This window comes from Muscardinus avellanarius, assembly GCF_963383645.1.
Source record: "Muscardinus avellanarius genome assembly, chromosome: 2".
Taxonomy (NCBI): Eukaryota; Metazoa; Chordata; class Mammalia; order Rodentia; family Gliridae; genus Muscardinus; species Muscardinus avellanarius.
The window spans coordinates 21,099,743-21,111,778 of NC_137787.1; the positions used below are offsets into that span (position 1 = coordinate 21,099,743).

At 47.1% G+C, this 12,036-nt stretch overlaps 1 protein-coding gene across 1 annotated transcript; it reads right to left on the minus strand.

Annotated features, from left to right (window-relative positions):
- Positions 1–6,858: 6,858 nt before the first annotated feature.
- Positions 6,859–7,932, minus strand: LOC308258646 (C-X-C chemokine receptor type 2-like; the record flags this gene model as incomplete). Its single annotated transcript, XM_080689328.1, has 1 exon — positions 6,859–7,932. One exon carries the CDS (start codon positions 7,930–7,932, stop codon positions 6,859–6,861), a length of 1,074 nt encoding a protein of 357 aa, XP_080545454.1.
- Between the last annotated feature and the right edge of the window lie 4,104 nt (positions 7,933–12,036).

Genomic DNA, 12,036 nt, shown 5'->3' on the forward strand with positions numbered 1-12,036 from the left:
TTTATTTATTTATCTATTTATTTATTTATTTTCGGTGGTACTGGGGTTCCTGGAAGCCCTTGTACCTCGGGCTACACTCCCAGACCTATTTTATACTTTTTTATTTTTGGAAACAGGGTCTCTTAAGCCAGCGTGGCTGGCTTCGAACCTGTGCGATCCTCCTGTCTCCTCCTCCCAAGCGCGGGGATTACAAGCGTGTGCCACCACGCCCAGCCGTCTTTTTTTTATTTTTGAAACAGGGTCTTGCTGAGTTGTGAAGGGCCTCACTAAGTAGCTGAGGCTGTTGGTGAATCGCAATTCTCCATCTCCACCTCCCGAATGCTGGGATTCCAAGCGTGCGCCACCACACCTGGCCTCAACGTGAGTTTTGAATAGATATTTAAAACTATAGCATGAGCCAATGATTTTTTAGTGAATTTACACAGTTGGGCAAAATCACCACAATCCAAATTTAGAATATTTCCATCACTGCAGAGACTCCTTGTGCATGCTTGCAGCCAACTCCCCCACCCCTGCCTGCCCCAGCAACTACTCATCAGCTTTCTGCCTCCTGCCTTACCCAACATTTTATGTAAATAGACTCAACACAAGGCCTTCTGTTCCAGCTACTTTCATTCAGCAAGCTACTTTAAACCTCATCTCTTCTTCTTTTTTCTTCCTCTTCCTCCTCCTCCTCCTCCTCCTCCTCCTCCTCCTCCTCCTCCTCCTCCTCCTCCTCCTGTACTGGAGATTGAACCTAGGGGAAATTCTTCCTCCTAGTCACACCCCCCCCATCCTATTTTTTATTCTTTATTTTAAAATAGGGTCTCACCAAGTTGCGGAGGGCCTCACTAAGTGGCTGAGAACCTGTGATCTGACTAAACACTGGGATTACAAGCATGCGCCACCACGCCTGGCCTTACGTTGTTTCTAAGCCACTGCATTCAGAGCGTTTCTTGGTGTGGATGAACCTTCACAGTTTAACTATTTTTCTATTGATGGACATTGCTGTTGCTTCTAAGTTTCAACTTTTACCAATAGTGCTGTAATAAGTATTCTGTACACGTGTCCACTTATGTGGGTATCTCTGTAGGATAGATTTCTAGAAATAGAATTCTTAGATCAGAGAGCATGTGCATTGAAATAGGCATCATTACCACATGTAGTGGTGCCGGCCTGTAATCCTAGTATTTGGGAGGATCGAAGGTTCAAGGCCAGCCTCAGCAATTTAGGGAGACCCTATTCCAAAATTTAAAAAGTGGGGGAGGGCTAGATATTTGAAATTCTCCTGAGTTCAATCAATCCCTAGAACCAGAAGGAAAAAAAAAAATATCATCAAGATGCCTTCTCTAGGCCGGGCATGGTGAAGCACACTCTTGTAATCCCAGCATTTGGGAGGCTGAGACAGGAGGACTGCAGGTTCGAAGACAGCCTCAGCTACTTAGTAAGGCCCTCTGCAACTCAGTGAGAACCTCCCTGCTTCAAAATTAAGAATAAAAAAATGGGGCTGGGGGTGTAACTCGGAGGTAGAATGCCCCTGGGTTGCATTCCTAGTGCCACAAAGAAAAGATGTCTACTCTAAAGATCGTATCTATTTATCTCTGAAGATTAAGCCTATTTATCATACCTACTTACTATATGTGAATGATACCATCATAATCTGGTGAGTTCCGACCCCTAACACATACTGTACAGCCTGGATGCGACTCCCTGCAGTGGCTCCGTGCAGTGACCAAGTTGTCCCTTTGTTCTTCTCATTACTTTCTCCTTATTTTAATGGCTAAAACATTTTTTATGGAGAATAGCATACATTCTACCGGTCACAAAAAACTTACACTTACAGCTTAAATAATACAACGGTGCAGTGAATCTTAGGCATTCATCACATAGGTTAAGAAGGAGGACACTGGCTGAGAGGAGGGTGACAGCTTCGAGGACAGTCTCAGCGACCTAGTAAGACCCTGTTTCAAAGCAAAAAATAAAAAAGGGCTAGGGGGGTGGAACGCCTTTGGGTTCGGTCCCCAGTAAACACACACACACACACACACACACACACACACACACAACATTGTTGGTGCCCTCAAAATTATTGACTGCTGAAGTTTTCTTCTTCTGCCCTTCAGCCAACACTACTGAATACTTGTGGCAAACAACCCTTTCTTTAGTGTTTGCACTTGTGTGTGTGTGTGTGTGTGTGTGTGTGTGTTTGTGTGTAGGGTTTGTATTGAATCAACTTAGCCAAGATGGAAGTTTCTCCAAATCCTCTTCCTTTCATACTACCAGGTGGGTGTGGGCCAGCAGAGAGTTCTGTGAGCTCAGGACGGTGGGAGGGGAGCAGGAGCTGCATGCTTTCTAAGCCCTGCAAGGTCAGACGCCACCGCACTGCTGGCCTGTCTTGTTGGCGTGGGGCAGCTGCCCGTGCTGCGGCATCTCAGCTGCCTGTCTACTTTCATGATGACGCAGGGCACCGCCTTCTCCAGCACGCCACTCGCACCTTGACCTCTGGCCAGCGCCGGTTTCAGGGTGTCTCCTGGGCTTCGGATTGCCCTGCTGTTCCCCACTTCATGTCCTTTTGTCCTTCCAGCTTCAGGTCCCCCATCAGAAGCAAAGCCAATAGCCCGACAGACTGTTTCATGAGTTCCCACAACTGGGTAGTGTTAAGTCCCGATCAAATCTCTTCTTCTTGGATTGAGCCCTGACTGATAAAGCATGTGTCCTCAGTAAAGGGCTCAGTTTTGGATTTTGTGTTGGGCTTTTTTTTTTTTTTTTTTTTTTTTTGTGGTACTGGGGGTGGAACCCAGAGGCTTTCTACCTCCGGGCTATACTCCCAGACCTATTTTATATTTTATTTGTAAACAGGGTCACTAAGTTGCTGAGAGCCTCACTAAGTAGCTGAGGCTAGCTTTGAACCTGTGCGATCCTCCTGTCTCAGCCACCATGCCTGGCTTGTGTGTTGGGCTTTTTATTTTTTATTTTTTGCGGGTCTGGGGATGGAACCCAGAGACATTTGACCTCCGAGCTACACCCCTGTCCTATTTTTTATTCTTTATTTTGGAACAGGATCGCACTCAGTTGTGGAGGGCCTCACTGAGTAGCTGAGGCTGTCTGCGAACCATGATCCTCTGGTCTCAACCTCCCGAATGCTGGGATTACAAGGGTGCGCCACCACGCCGGCTCTTGTGTTGGGCTTTAATGAGCTTTTTAACTGAGCTGCCTGCCAGCTCAGAACAGAGTAATCAGTCTCAGTCTGCTGTCACATCTGAGTCCCCTTAAACCTCTGCTGATCTTCTTCATCAACTTGACGGAGACCCGGTAACCCCAGCTCCAGGCACCAGTGAGTCCAAACACAGAAAAATAGATTGGTCCTACCAGCATGAATGCAATGCTCTGAGAAAGTCATACATGTAATTTCCCACCTATCTAGCAAGTACTTGAAATGTCATGTCACAAAAGCAAGATGTTTGTCAAAAAATGAGTTGAGGTAGGAATTTTTTATCTGTTACTATTGAACCATGACGTTTTGGCCAGATTGCTTGGTTCAGGCTGCAGTTTCCTCACTTATACAGAGAAAGGCTTGGTCTGGGACCTTTAGGTCTTTTTGACTCTGCTCTTGATGGGATGGTGGTTGTCCAGGTGGATCAGCATGCAGAGGGTGTGACTGTGTCATGTAAGCTGGGGTGCTTCTTTCTTAAAGTTCCCCTCAAATAGACTGGGGCTGTCTTGATTTAATGAGTAAAGGGAGCCCATTCGACAGAGGATTGGGGTGCGGAGAGGCAACACATAGTAAACCTGGGGAGACAGCTAAAAAAAGACAGATGGTGTTGGCGTAAGTAGAGGAACATATTTAGGAAGCAAGAAAGGCAGTTTGGAGCAGACAGATCTAGAGAGAGAAATGCCAGACCCTTAGACAGTGGGACTTGGGCCCAGGAACGTGGGAGGCAAAAGGAATGAACGAGTCAAAGGCAGCTCTAGATTTGCCCTGTTCTAGTGGTGGCTTGGCTGATAAACTATTTGTGCTAAGACGATTCTTTTGGGAGAGGGAGAGGGAGAGGGAGAGGGAGAGGGAGAGGGAGAGGGAGAGGGAGAGGGAGAGGGAGAGGGAGAGAGAGAGAGAGAAACAGAGTTCACATAAGTGCAATTCAGTCTCAGCCTGATGTGCTCCGTGTCCATCGTATCCTCCAATTCCTTGGAGAACCTTGTTTCCTCCAGGGCTAGTTAAAGGAGCAGAGAGCAGAGACCTGGAACAACGAAAAATTACTCTGGCCTCTTCCCTGGGAGAGTTAGCTCAGGGATCCATCTTGTCCAGGCAGAACACCATGGGCCCCTCTGGCAACTTGAATGTTTGAGAAATCCAGGTCCGCCTGCTGAATCAGGAGTCGCTGAGTCACGCCTGCTCCAGAGTTGAGCACAGAGCCTGGTGTAGTCTGAGCCCTGAACGAGGGACCCAGAGTGCTGAATCAGTCCTGTTGGCTGAGTGCAGTAGGAAAAGCACTGTCCTGAGCAGTGAGCAGAGGTGACCTGCTTGGAGCCCTCCAGCCCAGCGTGGCTTTGCTCCTGCCTCTCTGTACCTCCTTGACTCAGCGCTAAGATGCTGTTAACACGAAGGGATTGGCTTGGTAAATGTGGGGACTAACTTCTCTTGATTTCTTACTTCCTTAGCAAGCTGCTCAGAGTCCCTTCCTTCCTTCCTTCCTTCCTTCTCTCTCTCTCTCTCTCTTTCTCTCCCTTTCTTTCTTTCTTTCTTTCTTTCCTTCTTTCCTTCTTTCTTTCTTTCCTTCTTTCTTTCTTTCTTTCTTTCTTTCTTTCTTTCTTTCTTTCTTTCTTTCTTTCTTTCTTTCTTTCTTTCTTGTGGTACTGGGGATGGAACCCAGGGGCATTCTACCTCCGAGCTACACCCCAGCCCTAGTTTTTTATTCCTTATTTTGAAACAGGGTCTCACTGAGTTGCAAAGGGCCTCACTAAGTAGCTGAGGCTGTCCTTGAGCCACCATCCTCCTGTCTCAGCTTCCCAAATGCTGGGATTACAAGCATGTGCCACCATGCCTGGCTCAGAGTCCCTCTTGACAAAGACCCTTCAGAGACAGCCGGGTGGATGTGAGTGTAGCCAGGGCAAGTTCTGTTTTGGGCGCTGCTGTATCTCAACCCCTGGGACAGCTGGCACTCAATAAATATGGAAGGGATGATTCATCCCCCCCCCCCCCATGACAGATTTCAAATTGTTTCCCCATTCTCCACTAGCGCTGTCTTGTTGCACCCTGACTGTGAGGGCGAGTGTGTTTTGGAGAGAGTGGAGGGTGAGGGGGCCCTCCCGCAGGAACTTCTGCTTGAGGTCCTGTGAAGCTTGCTGCCTTCGGGTGGATGCCCAGTGGGGCTGACCTCGTGAGCTGCCTAACGCTCTGCACCTCCTAAGACCTGCTCCTGGCGCTCCTGACTGCTGCTTCACCCAAGGACCAGAGGGCACCCGAGGATCACAGAACATTTTCCCCATGAGCAGTGTTCTGCAGCGGGAGGCCTGGGCTTGGTATAAGGGGACAGGCCAGTCTCCTCCGTCCAATCCCTCTCTGTGGAGCAAAGGGATTGATTTCGTAAAAGGCTCTCACTCAGGACTTCAGTTCACCCACCTGACCTCTCTATAGCAGTTTGCATGCTTTAAGTTAGAAATAATGAAATAAATACTCAGTAACAAGTGGTTTATTTATTTATTTATTTATTTATTTATTTACTTTTTGTGGTACTAGGGATGAAACCCAGGGGCTTGCTACCTCCGGGCTACATTCTCAGACCTATTTTTATATTTTATTTGGAAACAGGGTCTCACTAAGTTGCTGAAAGCCTCACTAAGTAGCTGAGGCTGGCTTCGAACCTGTGTGATCCTCCTTTCTCAGCCTCCCAAGCGCTGGGATTACAAGCATGTGCCACCATGCCCAGCTATAACAAGTGGTTTTTACAAAAAAAGATATTTAATGACTTCTTTTTACAAGAAATTTTAGGCAGGTATTTTCAGCATTAGTTTAGTGGTTAAGGTCTCTCTTTTTTTTTTAAATTGAGGTTAAAATATACATGACAACATTTACCATTTTAACTCCCCTTCTCCTGTTTTTAGATGCTGGGTATTAAACTTAGGGCCTTAGGCCTGAGCAAGTGTTCTACCAATGAGCCCCCCCCCCCCATTTTAGCCGTTTTTAAGCACAGTTTAGCAGAATCAAGTACTTTCATGTTACTGTTTAACTATTACTACTGTTTATCTTCAGAATTTTTTTATTATCTCAAACTTAAATCCTGTATCTATTAAATAGCAACTTCTTCTTATCCCCACCCCAGCCTCTGGAAACCACTATTCTTTCTCTCTGTGAATTTGACTATTCAGGGTGCTTCATATATGCAGAATCACAAAATATTTGTTCCTTCTTTTGACACTAGAAATTGAACCCAGAAACAGTCTACATCTGAGCTATATCCCCAGTCCTATTTTATTTTTATTCTGAAACAAGATCTCACTAGGTTGATGAAAGTCTCACTACTTGCTGAGGCTGTCCTGGAACCTGCAATCCTCATAGCTTAGCCTCCCAAGTACTGGGATTACAAGCGTACGACACCACGCCCTGAATATTTGCCCTATTATATCTATTTCACACCATATAATGTCTTTCAAGGCTTATCCACTTTGTCACATGTATCAGTACTTTATTCCTTTTTATTACCAAATAACATCCCGTTGATGTATATTTCAATTTTGGTAATCCATTGATTTATTGATGAATACTGACAATATTCCCATCTTCCTATATGAATAATGCTGCTATGAACACTAGTGGGATGCTGAGGGGAGTGGGATGCTGAGGGGAAGGAGCCCTAAGGGGCTGAGGTGAGGTAGGTGGCCTCAGAGGGTCGTGGAAGTGTTCCCTGAGGAGGAGCCGATGAAGGACGGCCTGCCTTCCTTGGGCAGGAACTCCTTGCTGATCAGGCCATGGGTAGCCATGATCTTGAGGAGCCCATGGCGAAACTTCTGTCCGATGAACGCGTAGATGACGGGGTTGAGGCAGCTGTGGAGGAAGCCCAGGATCTCGGTGGCGTCCAGGGCCCGGTCGATGTCACTGCGGCGCTCACAGGTCTCCTGGATCACGTGGGTCCTCATGAGGGTGTCCGCGACCAGGACCAGGTTGTAAGGCAGCCAGCAGAGCAGGAAGACAAGCACGACCGCGAAGATGACGCGCATGGCCCGGTGCTTCTGCCCCATGTGGGCCTTGAACAGCGTGTGCAGGGTGAAGCCGTAGCAGAACAGCATGACGAACAGCGGCAGGACGAAGCCGAAGGTCTGGGGCAGGATCCGCAGCACCAGCCGCCATTTTGCTGTACCGTTACCCAAGTCCTCGTAGCACACTGGGCTGAAATTGGGTGGGAAGAAGGCCTTTCGGAAAACTAAAATGGGCAGGGACAGAATCAGAGACAGCAGCCACATGTTTAGACACACAAACTTGACCAAGTGTCGTTTCTGGGTCAGTGTGCGAGTGGCGTGGACGATGGCCAGGTAGCGGTCCACGCTGATGCAGGCCAGCAGCAGGATGCCGCTGTAGAAGTTGACCTCCTTCAGGAACGAGACCACCTTGCACAGGGGTGTGCCGAAAGTCCAGCCGTTCACCTTGGAGGCTGCCCAGATGGGCAAGGTCAGAGCAAAGAGCAGATCGGCCATGGCCAGGTTCAGCAGGTAGACGTCGGTGACGGAGCAGGTGCTTCGGCTGTATAAGACCACCAACATCACCAGGGAGTTTCCCAGCAGGCTCAGGAGGAACACCAGGACATAGATGATGACCACAACATAATTGTTGCTATCCAGGGATTCTGGGCGGCAGGGGGCAGAATCCGATAGAACAGAGGGCAGGCCAGTGCTATAACTATAATTACTAAAATCCCCACTGTACAAGTCTTCAAAGTTGTCCAAGTCAAATGATCCCATTTTTTGAGGTGAATCTAAAATCCTGCCTGGGGAGAAGAGATAAGGGTTACTATGCAGTAAGGTCTCTTCTGATTTTTTGTCCATTCACATGAGAAACTGGGATAAGAAGGATTCTCTGTACTGCCTTGCATGTAACCTGGAAGTAATTTTCACTTCAAATTTGCAAATGGTTCAGGCATGGTGGTGCATGCCTGTGATCCCAATATTTGAGAAGCTGAGAGATGGGAGGATCACAGATGTGAGGCTAGCCTCAGCATTGGTGAGACCTCAGCAACTTAGATCCCATTTCAAAATTAAAAAATTAAGCTAGGCATGGTGCCACATGCCTATAATCTCAGTACTAGGGAGGCTGAGGCAGGAGGATTGCACATTCGAAGATAGCATCAGCAGCTTAGTGAGAACATGTTTTCAAATAAAAAATAAAATAGGGCTTGGGTTGTAGCTCAGAGGTAGAATGCCCTTGGGTCCAATCTCCAGTGCCACAAAACAAACAGACAAACAAACAAACAAACAAGCCTGAGGATGTTGCTTGTAGGTAGAATGCCCATGAGTAAAAAAATAGAAATGAGAGAGAGAGAGAGAGAGAGAGAGAGAAGGAAGGAAGGAAGGGGAAAAAAAAGAAAGGAGAAGGAATAAAAAGCCCTAGTATTTTTCTTTTGGGAGAAAGGAAATTTGATCTAGGAGTATTTGTGTAACCTGAAATAAAAAAACAATAAGCTGGTGGTTGACCAATTCTTCAAGTGGGTAGAGATATAACAGATTATTTGGGGAGCTCCAAGCAGCCATATTCAATTAGGTGGGGGTGAGCTGGCATTTTGCCCCCAGAATAAGAGGCAGAGGCAGGAGGAAGCAGAGAAGACAGGTGGAGACACACAGCTCTTGGTTGGTGGCTGTCCAGCCTGGCGGGGACCCTTCCTGTCCTGCATGCGTGTGCCCTCCTCTAGCTCTGGCTTCCTTCTTTCCACAAGCCTTAGTCTACCTCTGTGGGATCCTGCTTCTGGGTAAATCTTATCCCACTCTGAAATCTTATTCCTGTTTTCCAAGAAGAAGTAGACTAAAGCAAACTAGTCACTGAATCAGTGTCCTATGAAAGCCCAAAATAGAACACCATCATGCTGTTTCCTTATAGCAAATTATGACTCTCCCACAGCCACATCAAAGCCCATAAATGGAACCCAGTGTTAGAGAAGAAAGAGGAAGTAAAAAGTTCCAAAGAACATTTCACATTCATTAGGCTGGGAATAGTTTTTAAAAAATGGACAATAAGCCGGGTGTGGTGGCGCACACTTGTAATCCCTGCGCTTGGGAGGCGGAGACAGGAGGATCATGCAGGTTCGAAGCCAGCCGCGCTGGCTTAAGAGACCCTGTTTCCAAATTTAAAAAATATATATATATATAAAATAGGTCTGGGAGTGTAGCCCAGAAGCAGAAGGGTTTCCAGGAACCCCAGTACCACCAATAAATAAATAAATAAATAAATAAATAAATAAATAAATAGGCTGGGGGGTGTACCTCAGAGGTGGAATGCCCCTAGGTTCAACTCTCAGTTTTGTAAGAACAACAACAAAAAAAAAAAGAAAAGAAAGAAAGAAAGAAAGAAAGAAAGAAAAGAAAAGAGCAAATGGACAAGAACGATGTAGAGACACCAGTATCCTCATCCATTGCTGATGGGGATGTAAATGGGGCGTCTGTTAACAGTTTATCATTTGCTCATGAAGTCAAACATGTCACCCAGCGATTCCCATGTTCCCAGGAGAATTGAAAATGTATGTTCACATAAAAACTTGTACACGAATTACATAGAAGCATTTAACATAGTAGTCAAATGCTGAGAACAACCCAAATTTCCATCACCCGATGAATGAATAAATAAATTGAAACGTGTACATACAATGTAATAATCATAATATTCAGCCCTAAGAAGGAATGAAATACTGGCGCATGATACCACATGAATTAACCTTGACAACATTACTCTTAGTGAAAAAAGCCAGACACAAAAGTGTGTTTCCTTGTATGGGAAATGACCAGAATAGGCAAAATGGTAGACAGAAAGTAGATTAGTGGTTGCCAGGGGTTCGGGGGAGGGAGAAATGTTAATGAGTTACAGGGTTTCTTTTTGGGGTGATGAAAACATTCTGGAATTAGTAGCAATCGTCATACATTATACTAAAAGTCTGTGAATTGTACACTTTACATGGGTGATCTTTGTGGTGGGTGAATCTCATCTCAATTGAAAAAAAGATCAAGCAAAGGCACACGGCCTTGCAAAGCAGAGCACAACAGAGAAAAGCCCTCGGAAGCTTTTCTCTTTAGCAGAAGGTGGTTGCTGTTACTGTTAATGATGTATTTAAGAAAAGCTAAACAGGATTAAGAGAAACTGAAAGAATAATGCCCTTTCTCCCCAAGTATGATGGAACTCATAACCCTCGCTTTTCTGAGAAGGTATTACTTTCCCCTATAAGCAATGGGGGCCAGTCAAGTTGCCTTCCCAGCAAGCCAAGAGCACAGGAGGGGACCTGGAAAGCGGTGATGATGAGGGTGGGGCCCTGTCTGGCCAGAAGGACCAGGAAACAGAGGGAGAGGCAAGCGGCACAGCTGGCTGGACCCGTGTGCTCGGCAAGACCTGAGAGTCAGCTCTGCAGCCCTGTGTCAAGAGCAGCTGTGCCCAGGGAGCCGGGGCTATGCGCAGTGAAGTCATGAGGTCAAGGGTGGGTCACCTGCGGTAGCACGTGACTGATGCTCTGAGGGGACAAATGAGCCAAGGGAAGACCTGCCTTTGGGAGTGGATGCAGAGCAAGGCAGATGCAGAGAGCTCAGAGGGCAGACCCTCAGCAATGGCGAGAAACAGATGAGGAGAAAAGGCAGCCATGCCAAAGTGTGTTCCCCAGGTAAGTCCTCCTTCTCTATAACCCAGCGCTCTGCTGGGCTGCGGAACACGGGGCGGGGTGGATGGGTGAGGTCATCCTCCCAGGCATCAGGGGTCAGTTGGAGGCTCCAGCTTGAGTCTCCAGCCACGGGGTTCTGGGAGGACATTTGCTGTCAGTATTTATTTGTGTTTTAATTTAACAGTATCTAGAGGGATGGGTCAGTGACTAAAGGGAGAAGACACAGTTCAGGTTGTTTTGTGCCTCGTAGGTATGTGCTCTCCCTTGGTCACTACAAATGTCTACAACTAACCCCTGTTTACTGGGGAGAAGACGGAGGCAGAGAGCCTCAGCTCCCAGCCCGGGATCTCACACGCCCTGTAATGGTGCAGCCAGGATTACGATGAGGCACAGAGCTATACAGGACTCCAGCTGCAGTATTTTAAGTTCAGAATGCTGCTTCTTAAAACAATTACACCTCATATTTTAAGCTAAGTATTTGCCTTTTTTTTTTTTTCTTGTTGAGGACTGGCCCCACACATGCTGAATGCATGCCCCACCACTGAGCTACATTCCCAAACCCTTATTTTCAAATTAAGTTCTTGAGTCACCCTGAGCATAGTTCACACATATTGCTTGACATTTTGTGCTTTGCTATCTTGTGTTATTCCTTAGCCAGAATTAGAGGAACATCTCTTTCCGGAGTGATCACTCAAGCACCCTTGAACTGGCTGGCTTCTACTGACTACCCAGTCATGTTCTCTGTGACCCCGTGGGAACTTCCCTAATTGAGCGAAAATGCCAGCCCCTTAGTGAGTCGAAGTGGTCCAGAGACTCCACGACTGGGATGAATTCTAATGAATTACACAAAAATGCTGCAGCATAGGGCCATTTTGCAAGGGCCTAACCATTTAAGGAAATCTTTTAAACAACAACAAAGCACCTAGTCATTTTCTGATAGTCCTCGTCTCTACAGATGCAGCTCACCAGTGCTTGCATTCAGTCAGGGGAGGGGCAGTGCCCAGCGTCCAGCTCATCCTCACAGCCGGGCTCAGCGGAGCAGGGAGGCTGGCTGAGTCAGGGAGGACGTCAGGGGAAGAGGGTGGGCTGGGGCTTCCCTGAGTGGGTGGTTGTTGTGGTGATGAAGGAAGGGGGCAGGTGTTCTCCCTTTGGAGAGAGGGAGGACCAGAGCAGGAGGCTGAAGAGACTGAAGGTGAGAGTGCGAGCCCCCAAGGGA